Source organism: Mya arenaria, chromosome 10 (assembly GCF_026914265.1).
Source record: "Mya arenaria isolate MELC-2E11 chromosome 10, ASM2691426v1".
Lineage (NCBI taxonomy): Eukaryota > Metazoa > Mollusca > Bivalvia > Myida > Myidae > Mya > Mya arenaria.
In genome coordinates, this window is record NC_069131.1 from 25,724,677 (window position 1) to 25,748,438 (window position 23,762).

A 23,762-nucleotide genomic window follows, 5' to 3' on the forward strand; every position below is an offset into this window, starting at 1 on the left:
AAAAAAGGGTATTAGCCCACCTTTCCATGGTACAAAAACAAAAATAGAAGGTGGAAAACAATAACAAAAGTTTGCAAAGCTTCAGGATTAAAAACTTAATCTGGAAGTTTTTTATTTTTATATTGTTCATCCTTGGAGTCCTAGAATATACATATTGTTCTATAAAGTTGGCCAGTACGAGTCATCATTCTTTTAGTACAACAAATACATATACTAAAATGCCCATAAAATGAGTGAAAATGAAAGTTGAAAACTTATTTAATGAGTTTGAATTCTGTTCAACTAAAACTATTACTACAACTTTGTTAAACATAACAAGGTGTTAAACTTAGAGATGACTTTCATTTGATTATATTAGTATATTTCTCAATAAACAAAGCAAAAACTGTCGGCACACGGATGGATACAAAATTTCCAATTCGTTTCACTTACATATACATTATTTTGATAATTAAATCGAAAAGTGTGTATTGTTTTTGCTTATTTTTTTTTGATGGAATGAACATACTTGATAACAAAGCTGAAAGAGTACTTAACATTAAACTCCAATTGTCAATTCATGTTTTAGTTATAAGATGCAAATATGTTTCCCTATCATAACTGCATGGCTTGAGTCTATCGGATAAAAATCGTCTAACTTTTCGACAATTAATACGATAATCAATGATTGATAATCAATTCTGAAATAAACATTTGGGGTTTTAGTTAAAATTCTCGTATTTGTCTGTTACAGTTTGCTCCCCCTTTTTACAGCAGATAACTTTAACCGAAAGTTTATTTCACCCATTCTTTAACTCAAACATACTTAATCAATTATGCAATGCATATGTGACAGCAAAGATGGTCAGAACAATCAGCCAGCAGTCCTTTGCATTACTATTTGATATTGTTTTTAATAATTGTAATATAGTATGTTCGTAGGTCTAAATAAGTATCATTGACCTTGTATATTAATGGGGATATCTGCACACAATTGTTATGGTATATGTTCGTAGGACCAGTTCAGTGTAATTGGTCCTTTATATAAATTCGTTTTATGCTCAACTGTTTACCCCTTCACACAAATAAGAAGTTGTAAAGTCACAAGCAGCATGGATCCATCCGAAGACGCTACGTCGGATAAGACAGTTTCTTGTATTGTCATCCAAAACAATTAAACCAGGGCGAAAATTTCAACTCAGCCCCAGTAACCCAACGCCACGAGCCTTCCAGGTCTTCGTCCGTCGCTCCAAGCCAGGTGTAGTAAGATCCTCCAATAAGGTCCCCAACAAAATCATCCTCTGCCTCATCCGTGATAACAGCTAATGTGGCTCCCATTTCAAGACAGCTATCTCGGGCATCGTACCAAGTCAAATCTTCAGTCGAATAAAAGTAGCTGGAATTTTTGTAGGAATGCCAACCCTCCTCACACCCTGCATCCTGCCAAGATATAATAATTTTAAGTATATGCTGAATAATTAGTTAATTGGGGAATCACGAGAGCTACATTAATTTAGATCAAGTGGACTTAATGCAATGTCACAGGTCAACAACACTTCATGAAGTTATTCCATGCTCATATACTTTCGATACCAATGGTGCATGTGTATTATATTGTAGCTCGGTGTGTTTCACTACTGGTGGTAAATAAAATGAGACAAACAGAAAAAGATTTTCATCAAACGTTCCCTACGCGTCCAGAAAATAAAAACAACGAGCATAAAAAGACCCTACGCTAAAGAAGAAACGGGCCATCAATCAAATTCGGATATAGACGTGTTGTTAAAGTTATTATTATGGACAATTTATTGTAAATTTAAAAAGTATAGAAGAGAAAAATTGTTGTTCATTCGAAAGATAAAATAATGTTTTATATTGTATTTTATAAGGGCGATAGATTTAAGATATTTTTATGTTGCATATTTTCGCGCCTATGGTGATTTGAAAAGTTGGATGAAGTTCAATGAATTTCAGGATGAAGCCAATATTGACGTCATTGTTAACATTGTTTGACACATAAATGTCGTGCGTTTAAGATAGGGATGAGTTCTTCCATACGGTTTTAAAATATTAATATAAAGTGCATATGGAAACACATGTTTAAAGCATTCATTTATTATCATTTCGGGTACCTTCGAGCGTCCATTGTTTCATTAAGAAAACGCCTTTTATAATTTGGTCTTTTTAATATTTATGCGAAAAACTACAGAAACAAGCTCAGTAGCAAAAAGTTTAAACATAAACCCGGTTTAATGGCACTGGGCAAATGCCAAAGACATAGAATATAAAAACAAAAAATCACAAACAAGAAACATAGAACAGCAGCACAAAACTCACAAAAAACACAGTGCATACATACTCTATATCAAATCTAGGGTTGTTTTTCAAGGATTGTTAGGTACCGCCTTGAAAAGGTCAGTAAAATGTAAATTTACTGGGGGGGGGGGGGGGTTAAACCAGTTTGTATGCACAACCCCACTCTAATCCCAACAATCCCGAATAAAGTAAAAAGGTAAATGGTAAATCTTATCAAAGTATACATTAACTTGAGGAAACTTAAACCCGTTTAATGGCACAGGGTAAACGACATATACTACAAAATCAATCACAAACCAGACACATGGTACAACAGCACAAAACTCCACAAACAACTCAGTACGCATATACTAATTTTTTTTAAACTAGGGGTGTTTAGAAAGGATTGTACCGCATTGGAACTGTCAGTAAATTGTAAATTTACTGGGGGCTTAAACCAGTTAAAGTGCACAAACCTCACTCTTATCCCAACAATCCTAAATCAAGAAAAAAACGCAAAAGGTAAATCTTATCGAAGTAAACACTAACTTGAGGAAACTTAACAATAAAACAAATAATAATTAACTTATAGGTAAGCCCCAAGTACATGTCAAGTACTTAGAACATCATATGGTATTTTGCATTTAGGTGTTTTAAAATATCCTGTATCTTCATCCTCTAGGTAAATTATAAAGCTTGGATCCTTTCATTAATCATTTAAACTGTAAGCTGTAAAACGTTATGTTTGAAGATCCTGTTTTCGCTCTGATGCAGTCGACTGTTGTTCTGGCAATATGTTTTGTTTGCTCAATTTAGCAATATCCTCTTTCAATCAATTTTGAGCATATAAACATGGAACGATGAAACAAGACAAAGCTAAACAATGTCCCTTATTTTCTACCACAAGAGTTCAATTACAATTGACAGTTCGACACTTCGGTTGAGTATTGATGTGGGCGTGCGGTGTAAGCACATTGCTGACATTAGGGAATTGAGAACTGTTTTGTTTCACTTGACTATTTGCCAGCAATTGAAAGTGGAAGACGTGTTCCATGGATTTTAAGTACAAGAGTATGAAACTTAAGATATTAGATTTCATCCATGCATATAAATATCATTAAAACATTCTTCAGAATTGTTGATGTTGTTTTAATGTGTAAGATATTCAATTGAAAAAGCGGGATCAATCTTGACGCGAAAATAACTTTAAATGCAAGCGAGATTAATTTTATCTTGGTTTTAGAACATTTCTTTTTAAATAAAACAAATATATTTTAACATCGTATAAGGGAATATTCATAACGACAGTATAATATTATACTTTAAAGATACCAAGAATTGTACTTTAACATAAGAAAATGATATAAATGGGAGAAGACCTGAAGACGAAGGCTCGACAACAAAGAGGACGAGAACGGTGACGACAGCGCCAGAGGATTTATATAGTTGGCGCTGTTTACGTGACAATTAAAAGTAACGACCATGAAATCAGTACCAATGTAGAGTAAGAAATATAAATTGTTACGTCCGGAATAGAACAGACGACAGCATAGGTAACATTGATTTGTAGCGTTAGGAATAGAAAAGACGTCGACGTAGGCAACATTCATTTGTAACGCTAGGAAAGAAACGACGACGGGATTGGTATCATATAATTACGATGCTTATTGATTAAGTTTATTTCTGAGTTTGAGATTTAATAGCGCTTATATATATTTATTTCATTGCTTAAATTAAACTAGAATGTCATGGCAAATTGACCTTACATTTTTTACTTCTTGTAATAATTAATAAAAAAATAAATAGATAGGAATACATGTAGAAAACTGATCAGTCATACAGTCAATCTTGTTAGCCCTGTGTTATGTTACCAATTTTTGCATGAACAAATTTTCTGAAAATCGCGCTGTACGAAAATTATTTAAGCTAAGCGAACTATACTAGTGTGATTTTGTACACGTAATTTAATCATTTATTACATTGCTGTTAAATATTGAACAATACTGAGACAATATGAACGCAGGCCTGATATCTGTTCCTCTTCCACTCCTCTTATTGATAGTCTGTCAACATACCGGAATTGCAAATTCATCTGAGCTACTGTTTTTCAACATACCTTGTTAACATAGACCTTCCAACTCTTTTCTGACATCCATTCAACCGTTCCATTTGTATCGCGTGAAAACAGTTCACACGCGCTTTTACCGCTGTTGTACCGCGCTGCGTAACAGACTTCGCTGGAAGTGTGCTGATAATCAGCACACAAGGCCAGGCACTGGACAGCCGAAGGCGCAGTGCTTAACTCCAAAGGATTTCCCTTCAGTGTTGATATCCCATCGTGTCCCTCATAGGCTTTGGTTGAAACGGAGCCCAGTGCATTTGCAAAAAGCTGAAGTAGCAAAATACAGATCTGACTTAAGTCCATTTCGATAAGCAACAGGTCGCGATAAATACTGCAGTCGTCGATTTATACTGAACAGCGTCGTTCGACGGTTGGCTTCAAACTGAAGGCGGCATGCTGCCGCCGTTATATATGGCTGACTTGCAGTCTTGGCGATCAGTTGCGCAAACTCGTTAAAATATAATAGTTTATTCAATATTAGTTTATCGCAGCTTTGCTAGTTTCGTAACCAAAGGTCCATGAATAAATAAAGTAGTTATGACACTATTTCATAAAACAAAGGCTTGCTTACACACTGATTTTTTTGTTTGAACTCTCCTGAAGATATACATCAGTTAAACTGTGCATGTTCACACGTGCACTTTACTATTTAATGCTAAATTAGCGCCACTGCTTATAGAATTGTCAATAAAAATGCATACAAAAAGGGGAGTTGTGACGAAACGCATGATATGACAGAAGAGACATTACACATCACACAACGCTTCAAAGCAATACAACTACCTTATAAACTTGTATAAATATTTAATTCTCCCCAGAGTTCAAAGTTCAAACATATTAAATGTAATTCATGCATCATTTTCATAGTTAATTTACAGGTTATTGTTATAAAATAAAAAATGTTCAGATTCATATTAGCCCTATAAAGTAATATTATGATTCTGCCGACTTCATAATACAAACATATTAAATTGAATTCATGCATCAAAATCATAGTTGATTTTCAGGTATTTTCTCGACTATAAGACGGGGAAATTGGGTCCCGATTTTTAACCTGAAAGTAGGGGGGCCCGTCTTATAAGCGAGTCGATAAGATATTAAACAAGAGGGCCAAATGGCCCTGAATCGCTCACCTGTCATATATTGCACATTGGTTTGATAAGAAATCTGGATGGTTCAAAGTAGTTAAGGTTTTTTAGAAGTCTGGGTCATTTTTTACCCCAATGCCAAAGTTTGGACAATAAAGGTAGAGGTCCACTTAATGATGTATTATGCCAAATAGCTCTAGTCCTTGTGAATTCGGAGAGAATTTTTTATGCTTCTATTACAAATATTAAAAACCTAAGCCTATGAACACGGGGCGTGGCCAATTTTGACCCCAGGGCTAAAGTTTGAACAATCTTAATAGTGGTCCAATAAACGATGCTTCATACCACATATCTAAGGCCTTCGCCTTTTGGTTTCGGAGAAGAAGATTTTTTAAGTTTTCATCATATACATATATAAGGAAACCCATGACCGCCCGGGTGGGGCCATTTTTTGACCCCAGGGCCAAAGATTGAACAATATTGGTACAAGTCAACTAGATGATATATCATGCCAAATATCTAAGCTCTTGTCACTACTTGATTGTACGTGTGTATCTATATATGTATATTTGTTATTAATTGTTGTATGTGGCCCATATTGAAAATTGGTATGTGTACTTAATATGTTATCCAGTTTAAATTAAGACGTTACTTGTCTTTGTGAGTTCGGAGAAGATTTTTTAAGTTTTCACTAAAACCCATGACCCCCCCCCCCCCCGGGGCGGGCCAATTTTAACCCCAGGGCCATAATTTGAACAAACTTTGTAGAGGTCCACTAGACGATGAATCATGCCAAATATCTAAGCTCTAGGCCAAGTAAATTCAGAGGAGAAGATTTTTGAAATTTTCACTATAACACATATAGAGAAAACCCATGACCCCCCAAGGGGGCGGGGCCAATTTTGACCCCAAGGCCATAATTTGAACAATCTTTGTAAAGGTCTACTAGACGATGAATCATGCCAAATATCTAAGCTCTAGTCCAAGTAAGTTAAGAGGAGAAGATTTTTGAAGTTTCAACTATAAACATATCAAGTATACCCATGACCCCCCGGGGCGGGGCCAATTTAGACCCAAAGGCCATAATTTGAACAATCTTTGTAAAGGTCCACTAGACGATGAATCATTCAAAATATCTAAGCTCTAGTCCAAGTAAGTTCAGAGGAGAAGATTTTTGAAGTTTCAACTATAAACATATCAAGTATACCCATGACCCCCCGGGGCGGGGCCAATTTAGACCCAAAGGCCATAATTTGAACAATCTTTGTAAAGGTCCACTAGACGATGAATCATTCAAAATATCTAAGCTCTAGTCCAAGTAAGTTCAGAGGAGAAGATTTTTGAAGTTTTAACTATAAACATATAGAGAATACCCATGAACCCCCAAGGGGGCGGGGCCAATTTTGACCCCAGGGCAATAATTTGAACAAACTCTGTAGAGGTCCACTAGACGATGAATCATGCTAAATATCTAAGCTCTAGGCCAAGTTAGTTCAGAGGAGAAGATTTTTTAAGTTAGACGATGAATCATGCCAAATATCTAAGCTCTAGGCCAAGTAAGTTCAGAGGAGAAGATTTTTTAAGGTTTTCACTATAAACATAAAAAGAAAACCCATGACCCCCCGGGGCGGGGCCAATTTTGACCCCAGGGCCATAATTTGAACAAACTTTGTAGAGGTCCACTAGACGATGAATCATGCCAAATATCTAAGCTCTAGGCCAAGTAAGTTCAGAGGAGAAGATTTTTGAAGTTTTCACTATAAACATATAGAGAAAACCCATGACGCCCCGGGGCGGGGCCAATTTTGACCCAAGGGCCATAACTTGAACAATCTTTGTAAAGGTCCACTAGACGATGAATCATGCCAAATATCTAAGCTCTAGTCCAAGTAAGTTCAGAGGAGAAGATTTTTGAAGTTTTCACTATAAACATATAGAGAGTACCCATGACCCCCCGGGGGGCCAATTTTGACCCCAAGGCCATAATTTGAACAAACTTTGTAGAGGTCCACTAGACGATGAATTATGCTAAATATCTAAGCTCTAGGCCAAGTAAGTTCAGATGAGAAGATTTTTGAAGTTTTCACTATAAACATATAGAGAAAACCCATGACCCCCTGGGGCGGGGCTAATTTTGTCCCAAGGGCCATAATATGAACAAACTTTGTAGAGGTCCACTAGACAATGAGTCATGCCAAATATCTAAGCTCTAGGCCAAGTAAGTTCAGAGGAGAAGATTTTTTAAGGTTTTCACTATAAACATAAAAAGAAAACCCATGACCCCCGAGGCGGGGCCAATTTTGACCCCAGGGCCATAATTTGAACAAACTCTATAGAGGTCTACTAGACGATGAATCATGCCAAATATCTAAGCTCTAGGCCAAGTAAGTTCAGAGGAGAAGATTTTTCACTATAAACATATAGAGAAAACCCATGACGCCCCGGGGCGGGGCCAATTTGGACCCTAGGGCCATAATTTTAACAAACTTTGTAGAGGTCCACTAGACGATGAATCATGCCAAATATCTAAGCTCTAGGCCAAGTAAGTTCAAAGGAGAAGATTTTTGAAGTTTTCATTATAAACATATAGAGAAAACCCATGACCCCCCGGGGCGGGGCCAATTTAGACCCAAGGGCCATAATTTGAACAATCTTGGTAGAGAACCATTTGGTGATCCTACCTACCATATATCAACGGCCTAAGCCTTGTGGTTTGGGAGAAGAAGATTTTTAAAGTTTTTCCTTTTGGTTGCCATGGCAACCAGAGTTCTGCATGGAATTGAAGTCTTTGAACAACTTTGATAGAAGACCACCCAAGGAACATCCCTATGAAGTTTTATTAATATTGACCCAGCGGTTAAGGAGGAGATGTCTTTTAAGTAAATTGTTGACGGACGACGCACGACGCACGAAGCACGAAGGACGCCGGACAAAAGGCGATCACAAAAGCTCACCTTGTCACAAAGTGACAGGTGAGCTAAAAAAGATTCAAGTCAAAATCAATAAAATTTTACATAGGGTATTCGTTGCTAACCGGTATATCGTCTGCTGATGCAAGTATGGGGCGATTAAGTAAACAACAACACGAACTTTCTTCACCGCGCGTGCTCTGAAGTCACACAGTGAACCGTTTGATCTGCATTTTTTTCTCATGGCGCGTGTCTGTTTAATTAGATTGACAGATATATAAAAACAGTAAATTGGAAACTTAAGATGGTGTAGGTACCTAACTGCCAATTTGATTATGCAGACAAATATAAATCCTTTATGATCGTCGCCAATGAAGGGACAATATTATTGTCTATTGCTAAACAAACACCTATTCGTGCATGATTGCCTCGGCTTTTCGCAGTTTTATTATTGAAGCCATTTATTTTCATGGTGTTAATAACAGTTTATTGATCACAACATAATGGTCAATCTTCTAATTGAAATTTGGTTGTTGTTTTTTTTAATCCTGATAAGTAACGTCCTGTCCTGCAACATTTAAAATAAACGCGTAACCGTGTACTAATTATTAACCTCAGTTTCACCTACCTCCAAATAGAGAGCTCACAGATGCCCGCCATTTTCTTCAAGCAAAACACCATATTTACCGCGAAAGTCGACAATTGTCTGTTGACCTTGAACATTTTCCCACATTTGGAGGATTTAAAGGATTTTAGATTTGCTTAAAAATTCACCCCGTCTTATAAACGAGTCGAAACAAAAATTTCATGGGCAAAGTTAGGGGGTCGTTTTATAAGCGGAAAGCCTTAAAGTCGAGAAAATACGGTATTTGATTTACAGGTTATTTGTAAAGATTCAAAACACATGTGAATATAATATTATATTACATGAAATATACCTCAACTTTCATTCCTGAAATGAACGGCCTTTCATCTAGTGTGAATATTTTCAGATGCTTTCAACATTCTTTGGTATGTTCGGAACGCGAATCATCGCATAACAATATACATGTACATTAAAACTTGTTTATCTTGTTTTTGTTTGTTTCGTGTCAGCAGCCCCTGAAAAACAAAATTCAATATGTTAGAAAGCGTTAATTCATTAGTTGTTAATTTAATTGTTGTCATTGCTGTAAATCTCATAAATGATCCCTGATTGATATATATCTGAAACAAAACAAAATATTGCTCCGCCATCGTCATTGTAGTGAACTTAATCAAGAATATATGAAAATGTATATGATTGAAGTGACACTCTTATTAAATATCAATGCATAACCATGTATAACAAACATTTATTTTGACTGATAAACCTTTACTACTTACTAAATAATGCATTTAAGGATAATATTAATTACTGATAACAAGATTGTGACCGTTTATTTAATAGCTGAGAGAGAAATATATTAAATGAGTGGTGAATGCTTAAAGGTTTACTGTGATCAATAATCTCAAAAGGTAGAAATATTGTGTTTTATCCACAAGTCTTTCAAAATTAAAATAGGTATCCTTCATTAGAACCATTGTTTTCGACATTTATTCATCATTTTGGAATAATGAAACAACAGTATTAATTGTTGCAAATCTTATGTGTGAGTAAGAGTGCAGCTTTAATAATCAATGATTTTTTAGCCAAACGCACTCCGATTAAAACTACATAGACAATCCCATTCATCCAACTAATCAGATAAGTGGAAAGGAAATAACTTTCATTTTCTTGCGATTAAAATAACGGATCAAATAAGCATGACGCTACTCACAATATCATATACCAATAGAATATAAGTGTAGGACCATCCTTTCACAACTTTCCTACTTTTTCTAGAGGACAGTGACATGCGTATCCGTTAGAAATGGCTGAAACACCCATGCCTCCCTCTGCACACGAATGCACAATATCACACACTGTCACGTGATCATCACAAACCTTTCCTTTCCACCCAGAGATACAATTACAGCAGAAGTAGGAAAAGCATAAAAAACAGTAATGATCAAAAGTTTGAACTGAAAGAGTTAAAGAAGCAAAACCGAGATTAGTTGTCTGTGACGACTTTAGTTCGCAGTGAATTACCACTTGTTTTGTTATTTGAATATAAAGTAAATACTACATAATATATATTATACATGAATTGAGATCAAATACGACGTTATGCGCCTATATATCTTCGATACTTTTTGAGAAGCATTCATAACATTAACATAATGACACAAGTCATGCAACTGAGAACTTCACAAAAAGTTACCCATAGCGTAAACACTAAATGAATGATTCACGAGATGCATTGCATGTTCTTGCAGTCAAAGTCTTTAGAAAGAGTACAGTATTATTGATGAATAAAGACGTAGTTGACGTAAGCGTGCTTTATATATTGCTTTTTATGGTACATTTAATTTGTTGAAATATTTTAGCAAAATTTTCTTAAACATGTAAAATGACATATTCGTATGTGAAAAGTTAAACAATGTTCGTATATTTATTACAATGACTTGATTCTACGTTTTACTTGGGTAACCCTCGTTTATGTGTAATTCATACACCACGCATATGGGAATAAAAGAGAAAAGCTATTTAAAACTCAATTACCTATTAAACTGATGCCACTATGTTTACACTTGTTGCGCCATTGCTGCATGGATTGTGATCACACGACATTGACAAGCAATAACATTAGGACCAGCAGTCATATGGCCTAGAGGTTTGCCTGGTTTGGAAAGCTTCCACCCAAATGTTTTTACTTTAACGCCGCATTCATATGCATCCTGTAAATACTAATTTTTTACGGTCCTTTCACATAAACAAAACTATTTTGTGAGATTATATTTCTGGCAAGGATGTTTCAAGTATAAAACCATAAACAAATATACCAATAGTTAAATCAATTTAATGGTTAACGATTCTGCTGAACCAATGCCATTTAGACAATATTTATTGCTAGGTCGGATGCTAAATGTATTACCCCTTACGGTATTCACCATGAATTTAATAACCATAGACTAACATCCAACGTCCTTTTACATAAACAAAACTATTTTTTGTGTTACAAATATGACAAGGGGGCTTTAGTTACAAAACAATAAACACATATATCAATAGTTCAATCAATGTAATAGTTAAGGATTCTGTTTGAACCAATACCATCCAAGACAATATTTATTGCTAGGTCGTATGCTAAATTTATTATCGCTAACGGTATTCATCTTTTATTTAATAACCCTAACTATATCCAAATATTTTATTGCGCAATACTACCTTTGAAGCCATTCTTGAACACAGCTACTCAGGAATGTTTACCACAACATATTTATCTACACCAACAATGTACAAGTGGTATTAATGTTTAAGTCAGTGAAGGGGCAAAAAGTCCGCCCTGTCATGCTCCTCTGAAAATCCACTTTGGGACAAATTATTTCGAATTTGACAACATGCACGTGTAGGGTTAGGTCAATACGATGAAGACTGTGAATCTGGCTGAAACCTAAATGAAATCGGTTGTTATGATCAAGAGTCAAGTTAATTTATTATTCCGTATGTTTTATATGTTATTGTCAGTCTTTTCAAAGAATAATATTGTAGAGTCAAATAAATAAGGAATCATGTTGGACGTTTTGTTAGGAAAGTATTTCAATGAATAAATAAAACAGTTGGTTAGTACAATAGTATAACGGTAATTTTTGCTTCTTTCACAAAGGTTGAATTATCAATAAAACAATCGAAACTACAGGGACTGACCAAGCTGCAAAATGTTTCACCAATCTCCTGTTTTAAAGCACACGTATCAAGGCGAATCACACCCAAAACAAGAGGCACAACGCTAAATGACAACAAACATTACACGACAATCCATATATCGCCTTTGGCAAATGTTGGGGTATCCACCTAACATTACACGACAGTCCATATATCGCCATTGGCAAGTGTTGGGGTATCCACCTTACATAACACCACAGTCTATATATCGCCATTGGCAAATGTTGGGGTATCCACCTAACATTACACGACAGTCCATGTATCGCCATTGGCAAATGTTAGGGTATCCACCTTACATTACACGACAGTCTATATATCGCCATTGGCAAATGTTGGGGTATCCACCTTACATTACACGACAGTCTATATATCGCCATTGGCAAATGTTGGGGTATCCACCTTACATTACACGACAGTCTATATATCGCCATTGGCAAATGTTGGGGTATCCACCTAACATTACATGACAGTCTATATATCGCCATTGGCAAATGTTGGGGTATCCACCTTGGCATCGTCAGTGGGAATTAAGCAAAAAATCACTGGTGGTTAAAAGATAATGAATAACGGCCGCCCAATCTCACAATTGTATCAATAGTTATCAATTAGTACAGCCTTAAACATGTGTTGTACATCTGTGGTGTGTGTACTTTGGGTGTTTCACGTTCAGTGCGTATGTTGGGCCTTAGCCAGGTGCCTTTACACAGTCTTAAATAATAAAAAATCAGTTTAATTCAAGGCTTGTCCCAGTTGTAGCCATCGTATCATACAATGGTGTATGAGAATCGATCTTAAGAGATAATTTTCATAACAAACATATCCAATATACGTTAGTTTTCAATATGTTCAAACTTTGGTATTATCAGTGAAAAATACCTGACCCAGGTTATATCTGAATACGACATATCCCAGTTTCAGATCGACAACCATAATATATTGCCTGCCTTGCACCTAAGCAGGACGACAAAACAGTTTATGTACTTGCTATTCACTCAGTTCCATTTCGAAATTCTTGACAATGTAATGTGGGTTTTCTAAACCAAACTGGACGGCAAAGAAGTAAGGAATGCCAATACTAGTTTCTGAAAGAGAGGGGTGAAAGTAACATCCATTCCGAAAAAAAGTATTTCTTAGTATGTGGTGGAAGAACACTTTTTGATCATAACTTATTCATGATTTAAGTAAAGGCTTTAAAGGGGCTGTGCGCCAGGTGATCAAATTGCAAGAAAAAAAGAAAATTGTCGAAAACTAACATAAAATTGATATCGTTGTGTACAACTCATTAAATCTTACTTACTGAGATACCAATCACATTCGACAAACTTATGTTTCGCAGTGTTTGCCTTTATTTCCAATTTTTATATAAAATTACAGGGTATGTCTACCAGGTAAAATTTAAAAAATAGCATCGGTATACTTCATCACTTGACGGCCTCATGTGACTTTCGCTTGCGCTAAAAAATAGATCGATGGAATAATCGATGTCTATATCCATAAAGTCATTTTGACGAAGACTAGGAACTGTGTACAAATTAAGTTTGTTACGTATAATTATATATATATATCATGTCAAGAATTTTACTTAAATACAACCCTTTAATATTTATAATAATGTATGTAATAATTAATAACTTTATTACTGTTATTCAATAAATGGCAAGAGTAGGTTTGAATTTTTCAACTTCTGCCTGCTGGATGCATATCAATTGAAGTTCGTCATACTTTGAAATTTTGAAAATATGATATTTTTACCCTTTTTCTAAAAACATTCTAGCTATTTTTACAAAGTTGCTTTATTTTACACTATCGTGTTTTCCACAATTATTTCATAACTATCCAGTTATTTGGAGAGACAATCTTTTCACAGGAAATGGCAGAGATGACTGTTGCCACCTTGTCACAGCCTAGATTTGCCCCAGAAGTATCTTCAACGCTAGGACTAGAGACTAAATTGGTCACGGAAGAGCAAAACCTGTCTGCAGTATCTACCTGCAGTGAATCTGACATTTTACATATTACATATTACAATGTGCCCCGTGCAAGACCCATATTCATAGCTCAATTAACAATTTCGGCCCACAACAACAGAATTGTGACCCATTCAAGGTAAAAACACAGGAAATGTTGTTAATAATTCTCTACTATTTTGATGAAAATGAAAAGTGGAAGGTACTGTGTCATATGGGGATTAACCATAGTTTATAATTTTGTTGTTGTTATTGTTAAAATTTAACTAGAAACTGAACACCATTTTGCATTTTAAATTCAACAACAAAAGCGTTGGAAACATAATTCATTTGTTTATTCTTTTGTCACTTGCATGACAAGCAGGGCAGGGACAAACACATAACTTAGCCATCCTATCCACTCAATAATGTAAAGGTGTTTGCACTAAGTCATTCAAATTGCTTGTCATGCACATTGTTGAATGATTAAATTAACTTTACTCTTTCATCTCACTAAACCATATGTTAGACCGTTTAAATACTTATTTTTTTTCAAACCTATATATTCAGCTTTTGAAAGCATTTTGTGATTATGATCAGCATGACAATCGAACCCATTAGGCTCAAACTCCCAGGGACCAGTGAAAATACCTCGAGCTGCAGAATATTTGAGCCAAGCGGGAATCTTTACCTTAAGTTTGAAGAAATGGGTCCTCCACATCCTGTTCGAGCCAACGATTTATTCGAGCCAACGGGGTTCGACTGTATTTTTCCTTGGGCCAATAAATAAAATGGCCCATATCAATGTAAAAAATTAAGGTCGCAGTAATATTGGCCACACATACAGTCCAATCAACTACAATGGAATATATTGTAGCTATAGGGTTCGAAAAATGGCTGAACAGGCTAGTGGTTGCCATGTATTGTATTTAAGGTTAAAGGTCACAGAGACCTGACCTTGTTTTGAGTTTTTACAAGAGCAGGTTCAACAAAATCATTAACAATTATTCAAATTTATTGCATTGTGGCTGCATGTAAATAAAAAAGTTAATTGAAAAGAGGGTAGTACTATCATATTCAAGATCAAATTGAACATATATGGCATTTATTTGCATTTTGCATTAAAACTAAAATGAGTAGTACAACCTTTTATTATAGTTACTTTTTTAATTCATACAGACACAGAAACTTGAAACATGTTTATTTTAACAATAATGTCAACATAAACATTAAAGGAATAAAGGCACTTTCCCAAAACTACATAACATATTTCAGTATCAAAACAGGTGTCTTCAAGTATAACAAGACTCATTTAGAGTATGTGACACAAAGGAAACATACTTCAACGGCAACATATAACAGAAAAAATGCTACATGTGCATCTTTTACTGGATAATTCAGTAACTACTATCAACAACAATTATCTTTATTGCATAAATGATGTTATTAGCACAACAGTATAATCAAATGAGGGTATGCAAACAAACATCCAAATATGGGACATCAATTAAGTAATCAACTACATAATATCGTGAACACATGTGATATTGTATATTCCAATAACAATGAGAATACTTTTATTAATAGTAAGCTATAACTATTCAGATGTTTAAGATTAAAGAAGTCATTCAGGTGTTATGTTTAGTGAAAAAAGGACCAAATTTGTGTTATTAACAAGAGTCATTTCGTTATTAACATGGATTTTAGTCATACTTTGGAACAATTGACAGCATTATATACCATATCATTTTACAATAAGACATGATTATTTAAACAGAATTATAAAATTAAAACGCATGAAACAAAACAAATATCACAAGAGCTATCGTAAGACACGGAACGGTCAGTAAAATGAAAATTTACTGGGGGTTTAAACCAGCAAGTACATGTATAATGAATATGGAGTGCACAGATAGATATTCTTTTAGGTTGATATTACAGAGAACTTGATAATAATAATGATCTGTAACTTGGGCACTATGAAATGAACATTGCCAAATCTTATTTTTGTATATTATGACCCATGCACATGGCTATTGAGATTTTTAGTTTCTAAAACCATATGACCCAACCTGATTCAATGTATTTCATTATGAATATATGTTGTAGCAAAAGACAAGTTCCAACACCGAGGCTACAAGTTCATCAAAAGCACCGCCTGCGGGTGCTGAACGCTCGTGTGATTTAATCCTTTACAATTTATTTCATATTGTAATTTTGATAGTGAACAGGTATTTAAAAAGTTTGGAAGTGATAGCTTTGATAGTTTGGCTGTAAGTAACCCAAGCACAAAACTGAAAAAAAAATTGAAGAAGCTAGGTCCAATTCTCAAAATCCATCAAATTCATGTGTTTTACACAAAAAACAGGTGAGACTGAACATCTTTAGAATACAATGTTGTTGCGTTGTTCATTTAGTTCTTGACTACAGCATATATTTTTTTATTTTGTGGTTATTTATACATACCTAAGCATCAAGTAAAAAAACAGTACTACAGGCATAGCTATATTCAGTACGAATAGCTACAATAGAGAAATATGCAGTAGTATATAAAGAATTGTGTCCCTTAGATACATTAGGATTAAGAATACAACACATTGGAAGAAGGATATAAGATGAACAAATTCCCCATGTTTCAAAGTGATAGCTTTGATAGTTCTTATATAAGTGACCTAAATGCAAAATTAAATTTAAAAATCAAACTTGCTTAAAATTACCAAGTCCGAATATAATAAAATGTAATCGAACCCCATCCTTCCAAATTTGTGATTCAAACACATTTGATATAATGAAGAATTATCCATCTATTGTTTACTGAATTTTTATAAAATCAATCCAACAACAATTGTAGAAGCTATGTCCAATTTTCAAAATCAACCAAAATCCATCAATATTCATGTTTCTTACCCCTCCCCCCCCCCCCCCAAAAAAAAACAAAAAAAAAACAGGTGAGTCTGAGCATCTTTAGCGTACATTGTGAAGAAGGGTTTTTGTTGAACCAGTTCCCCAAGTTCCAAGGTGATAGATTTGATAGTTTTCATGTAAATGATCTAAACGCAAAACTTAACCAACGCCTCTGACGACGACAATAGCTCGTCATGTTTCACTACCTCTATGTGCTACATTGGAAATACAAATATTTCATTTTCTAGTTTGCCAAATTCAAAATGTTAACAACGTTGTTGTTTTTTTATAATGGTCTGCAAGATGGTTCTAAAGTATGAACTTGAGAAAATTGTTTACCTTAGTAATTTAGTATCATATTCATCCAACTCCATTGACAATCAATACAATTTCCTCTAAGATGCCTTGGAGACATTGGTTGTTCCATTGTTTTATGGTACAATAGTACTTGATAAACAAACAACCCCTGGCAGAATAATTTATCTAGTTTGTTGAACAAAAAGTCTATAGTTCACAGAATCTAAGTAATATTTTCAATATGGGTGATGTCCATTCTTTTCTTGTTTGGAATAATAGTATGTGCAATTTTGCATCAACATTTGAATACAATTAACTAAAGGGAATGAGCAGTTTGACATATTTCCGTATTAAAAATTGTCAAACTTCACTTGGAGAACGCTGCAAACTGTTACAAATGCACCAACATGCATACGGTAGCAAAATTGCAACAAGAAAATAATTTGAATATTTTTTTATTATCTATTACTGTGAAAAAAGCACAAATGCAATAAAGAAACAATATAAAACATCTCGTAAAACACTAACTCCCTCGTTATTTTAAGTTTACGACGCCATCTTTAATGTTGATTTGAGTGAAACGGTCACGTGATATCGAGGTGCTCGGTAGAAAAAAAATCTGAACTGTTTTTAAACGGGGAAACTCGTCTAAGACGGATCGTAAGGTGACACGATGATCCGTATATATTCTTATAATCATATAAAATGATGTAATTTCGGTTATTAACTAGCGCATTTTGATAATAATGGGCTTATTTTTAGGTAATTGTGAATATGCATGTTTTTTGCCGATTTAAGGACCATCTGGCGCATAGCCCTTTTATGATTAATTAATTTTAATGGTCAGCGTGAGTGAGCATTTACTCAGATACAAATTTGTTTTCATTTAATAAAGCCGTGTGTTTTAGTGTTATTTAAATTGTTTACTACATGGAATAGAATTGAAAGCTAGACGAGTAACATGCATTTTTAAAACCAACGTGTTTACTAGCTATATTAGTAACAATGATTTTAAAAAGATGTTAAGAAGCTACACACGTTACAACATTTTTAAAACAAATAAAACAAATATGATTCATTAAACCTGTTAAAAATGATTGAAAATAATCTTATTCTTTTTCACAGTACGCTCCTGTAGAATCATACGGGAAAATACATAACTGGTGATCATCTGTTTCAAGCACTACGCACGTGCCACCATGGTAACAGCTATTTGCGGCACGCAACCTCCACTCACAAAAACAAGCACTCCCTTGCCATCTCAGAAAAAAATCCAGAGTTTTACTTTGTCAACACTAACGTCTAGCAAGTTATGCAAGTTCTAGACACTCAGATATTAACTTTTATTGAGAACTATCACCTTTAGAACAACCCATGGCCATTCCTATGTGGAACTACATTCTCCATTTTTTTTTATTTACTCGTATAAACCTCCAAAAATAAAAAAAATACTCACTGTTTACATCCATATTTCACTCATTGGCACTATAACGGAAGACGCGTTGGAGCATTTTCAACACATAACAAACTGTTATGGCTCCAATGATTACCCGTCGTGATTTACAATACCAGTTATTCGAAAAGCTAAACCCATATAAAGGGAGCAAATCCATATTAGTAAATGTTAACCTAATTCAACTAAAAGTTATGCTTCGCTATCAAATCTGAAGTCTGATATTTGATGAAATAAAGCCATGTATTTATTGATCGGCTTTATGGTTAAGTTTGTATACCAGTTGACATCATATTATTTTGGTATCATTTGAAGAAAATGTGTTTTTCACTGATTAAAAGCCCAAATTATCAACATTTAATTTATTTTGATCTCTTTGCCTTCCTAGTTGAACCTTAATGAATTGTTACTCCAAAAGTCAAAGACAAGACAAGACATTGTATTAAATTTAATAAATAATTAATAATTTGCCGAAAATGACCGCGACGCAGTAATATAATCATTATAGAAGTAAGTTATTAGACTGAAATGACAATACGTCGCGGCAAAATGCCCGTAATACATTTAACAAGGCATTTAAAAAATACATGTAAATTGCAAACTAACACAAACAAAATAATATTAGTAATAATAAGTATAAAGGAGTGAGGGATGGGTTGTCAAATACTGGACGTCCGGACGGGACGAAATTGAACAGAACAACGACCAGATCGAATTAACACATCAGGGACTATGGGTGACTGCGCATAAAAGTAGTTCCCATAATTATAACATTTAGGGCTAAAATGTGAAATAGCAACATGCGCGTAACACTGATACTAAATTAAAAAAAAATATTCATTTGGACGATTTTCATATGAAATAGATAGAGGGAGTGATGAGTGGTCATTCAATTTGGGATTTCACAAAAATGTTGTTGTTGTTTTTTAAATTATAAATTTATCAATTTTAGTACACAGATTAAATTAATTGCTCATTGTGTGACCACGGTTATGATGTTGTATTTGCATAATATATACTCATATGATGATTTTATGTGCTCAATGCAATAAACGTCGCTATGCAACGAAGATCTATTCAACGTTTTTCATTCAGGACGACAAGTCAACATTTATTATACAAGTGATATATTACACTTGTATAATGAATGTTATCTCTACAGAGCTTGGATGAAAAACACTTATCGAAAACCAGGTTAACAGAAGCTAAATGATTCTGGAGAAATATTAAATATTATCCCATTACTATCGAGATAAATTTGAACAAGCAGCGTGCCTTTCATGTGTGTTTCGCAACGGGTGAATCATGATAAAAATAATAATTAAAAAAAAAAATAATAATAATAATGATAATAATAATAAGAATAATAATAAATAATAATAATGATAATTATAATAAAAATAATAATAAATAACTAAATCAATTAAATAAAAATAAATAAAAAATAATAAATAAATAAATAAATAAATAAATAAATAAATAAATAAATAAATAAATAAATAAATAAATAAATAATAAATTAATAATTAAATAAATAAATAAATAAATAAATAAATAAATAAATAAGAAAATAAATAAAAAAAATAAAAAAAAACAATGATCCCCGCGGGTTTAATGCATGAAGCGCTTAATATGTGTATTTTCAACTAAATATTGATATTAAAAATAACAGAGAAAAAACACTAAGCAAATTAAGCAAGAATGGAAACACTGGCAAATATTCTTACCTTGAACAATTACCCAAATCCCCTTCAGGTTTTATATCGATTTTGGGACTTTTTTAAATATTTTATTTAAAAGTATGCGCGGGCGCGGGGTAATAGCGCCTACCTCGAGCTACGCCAATGATGCCACTTACCACAAGAAGTAATACTATTGGACAGATAATTACTGCCCTATATGGCGATCAGTTCTATTTAAGCTAAAACCAATATCTATATTTAGTGATGTAGGTTAGTATGGCTGACACAATAAAGAATTTGTAATCGATTGTCAAATAGAGACATGTTTTAGAAAGTAACTGCGAATTATATCATTATCAGAAGGTAAGTCACTGTTTAAGTATCAGTATTTTCTCCGATGTAAAGAACATGATACCTGATGTTTATATCTAAATATATTCATGTGTTCTGACATACGTGAAGAGTTTATCGTTACGCTTAACTGAGAGGGATTTACCTGTATACATGTGTTTAAAGTGAAAGTAGGTCATTTGTGATAAACGATACTATTTTAAAATTCTGATGTATAAATGTTTCTGCCTTTTCAATACATCAAAACAAAGATTAAGAAACTAATTTCCTTCTATTTCATTTGTAAACAGAGAAGGTGACATAAATAGAAACTTTAAATAGAGTATGTTTACTATATGTTCATAATTTAAGACATTCTCTAGATATATAAACACATGCTACTGAACACGTTTTTATCAAGACTTTTTTTACAGCGTTTTCGCTCGAAATATTAGGCGGAGATATATTTGAGAAAATCTGCGTTTGATTCTGTGTAGAAACTTATTTTCTGTGAATTAAACAGGAGAATAATCAAAGTTAACAAGATTACGATGTTTTTAGATTCTTTAGTTGGCTTTGCTAATTTTTGAAGCCTGAAACACTGCAGATTATGGATAATATTGATTTTGAGTTGAGAGCAATCAAATGATGATTATAAAGAAAGGGGGTAAAACTTATAGCAATAGAAGTATTGGTTGGTTCATAAATCAATTAATGCATTTATGCTTTAGTTAATATACATATCACGAAGCACCTTGTTTGTGATAAGTAAGTTTAATCTTTTTAAAGGTATTATGTAGGAATACTGTGTTCTATAAATGTACATGATTCTGATCAGTATTTCGAATTTTTCTATTAAACATTTAAGGAATTTATCGCGGACACAATGAGCAGCTCAGAGGATGATAACGATATTTCCGCTATTGTTATTGACAACGGTTCAAGAATGTGCAAGGCGGGTTTCGCTGGAGATGACGCGCCGAGAGCGATTTTCCCGACCGTTATCGGACGGCCCGGGCCGTGGTACGATTTTGTGATGATGGGAAAGGATAGGAAAGACACGTACATCGGTGATGAAGCGCAAAGCAAACGTATCGCCCTTTCCTTGAAGTATCCGGTGGAGCGTGGCATCGTCACCAACTGGGATGACATGGAACAGATTTGGCACCACGTATTCTACGACCAGCTCCGTGTTGCGCCCGAAGAACATGCGGTGCTTCTGACGGATGCGCCGCTCAATCCTAAAGCCAACCGCGAGCGTATGACGGAAATTATGTTCGAGACTTTCAATGCTCCTGCGTTCTACATCGGCAGTCAAGCTGTTATGTCCATGTATGCGTCAGGGCGTACGACCGGGGTTGTTTTCTACTCTGGAGACGGCGTTTCACATGTGGTTCCAGTTTACGAAGGCTACGCGCTACCCCACGCGGTAAATTGTGTTAATCTAGCGGGACAGGATGTGACAAATTATCTACAAAATATCCTGAACGAGAGAGGATACAGTTTCACCACTTCTTCGGAAACAGATATCGTTAGAGACATTAAAGAGAAACTGTGTTACGCGGCTTTAGACTTTAACAGTGAAATGGAATCCGCTCCGAATTCTTCCTCATTAGAAAAATGTTATGAGCTACCAGACGGACAGCGGCTCACCATTGGAAATGAGCGTTTCCGGTCTGTGGAGGCAATGTTTCAACCTTCTTTTCTAAGCATGGAGTGCGCCGGCGTCCATGAACTGCTATATAAATCGGTCATGAAATGTGACATCGACCTACGGCGTGACCTTTTGAGTAGCGTCATTCTTTCCGGTGGCTCTACGATGTTTCCCGGCTTCGCCAACCGGATGAAGATAGAGTTAGACACACTGGCTCCTTCCAGGATTAACGTCAAGGTCATTGCACCACCAGAGCGGAAGTTGTCAGTGTGGATCGGTGGTTCCATATTGATGTCTCTCACTAACTATAAACAGATGTGGATCACAAAGCACGAGTACGACGAAAACGGCCCCGGGATTGTACACACAAAATGCTTCTAAATCATGTCCCTTGTCATAGAAAATGGTACTAAATGTGACGACTCTGCCAATATCTAAGTCCGATACCATTGGCATGGCTATATATTATGATTTTATTAAGCGAGAAATATTAATATGTTCATTGTGTAAACGTGAACCGTATTGCAGTAGATGATATATGTCAGACATTAATACCACATTTAGGGTACATGTGAAGGAGTAGTGCCAGGCAGCACGTGGCTATAAGGGTATGAAGCCGATGTAATTTATTAACTTTACCCTGTGACATTAAACGGGGATTATGTTTAAACTTTTGGCTACTGAGCTTGTTTCTGTAGTTTTTCACATAAGTTTTGATATAATATTCATCATCATGTTGTAGGTTTTCAAACTTTTATTCACATTGAATGTGGAATATAGTAACACAGCCTTAAACTAACTCAGCATTATATGTTCACTAAACCTCATTATGATTGTCTTTCTTACTGTAACAATTATATACTTAATTTTATGCAGTTACACAATGATAAACTACTGTCTTTCATCGGTTATATATTGATGTTGTTTGAATCCAGTTTTGATAATAAATTAAGTTCTAATAAATGTTTAAAGAACAAAAGCGTGTTAATGCCCTTTTTGTTGGGTTGTTTCTTGACAAACTGTATAGATGTAAGTAGATAATGATAGATAGTTGAGACCTATCTAAAGGTCATAACTAACAGTAGATATCAAAGACCCTCTAATTTGATGAACACGTGTCCTAAAGTGCCGTTAATTAGAGTGAAATAAAATATGTGGTGTAAGGAACATTACTTGATCCCCTTCTGACCTTGGCAGAGACAACCGGGTGGTTAGTGGCTGCTACTGATCTTAACTGATATTGTTTATCGGTAAACCCCACTACGCATGCGCACGTACAATCAGCCACGTGGTCAATGCACGTCGCGTTGTTTATG

At 34.7% G+C, this 23,762-nt stretch overlaps 2 protein-coding genes across 2 annotated transcripts; one reads left to right on the top strand and one right to left on the bottom strand.

The window, feature by feature from the left end:
* Positions 1-655: 655 nt before the first annotated feature.
* Positions 656-4,699, bottom strand: LOC128204517 (CD209 antigen-like protein E). Its single transcript, XM_052905931.1, has 2 exons — positions 4,391-4,699; positions 656-1,419 (listed from the first exon to the last, which is right to left on the bottom strand). Exons 1-2 carry the CDS (start codon positions 4,697-4,699, stop codon positions 1,141-1,143), a joined length of 588 nt encoding a protein of 195 aa, XP_052761891.1. The 3' UTR covers positions 656-1,140.
* Positions 4,700-20,695: 15,996 nt separating this feature from the next.
* Positions 20,696-23,427, top strand: LOC128205634 (actin-5-like). Its single transcript, XM_052907437.1, has 2 exons — positions 20,696-20,825; positions 21,661-23,427. The coding sequence occupies exon 2, from the start codon at positions 21,679-21,681 to the stop codon at positions 22,825-22,827; it is 1,149 nt and encodes a 382-aa protein (XP_052763397.1). The 5' UTR covers positions 20,696-20,825; positions 21,661-21,678; the 3' UTR covers positions 22,828-23,427.
* Positions 23,428-23,762: the final 335 nt, after the last annotated feature.

Coding starts and splice junctions, on each gene's coding strand:
- LOC128205634 (XM_052907437.1), top strand. CDS start 21,679: ATGAGCAGCTCAGAGGATGATAACGATATTTCCGCTATTGTTATTGAC.
- LOC128204517 (XM_052905931.1), bottom strand. CDS start 4,699: ATGGACTTAAGTCAGATCTGTATTTTGCTACTTCAGCTTTTTGCAAAT. Junction 1,420..4,390: donor GGAAGGTCTATGTTAACAAG/GTATGTTGAAAA, acceptor ATATCTTGGCAG/GATGCAGGGTGTGAGGAGGG.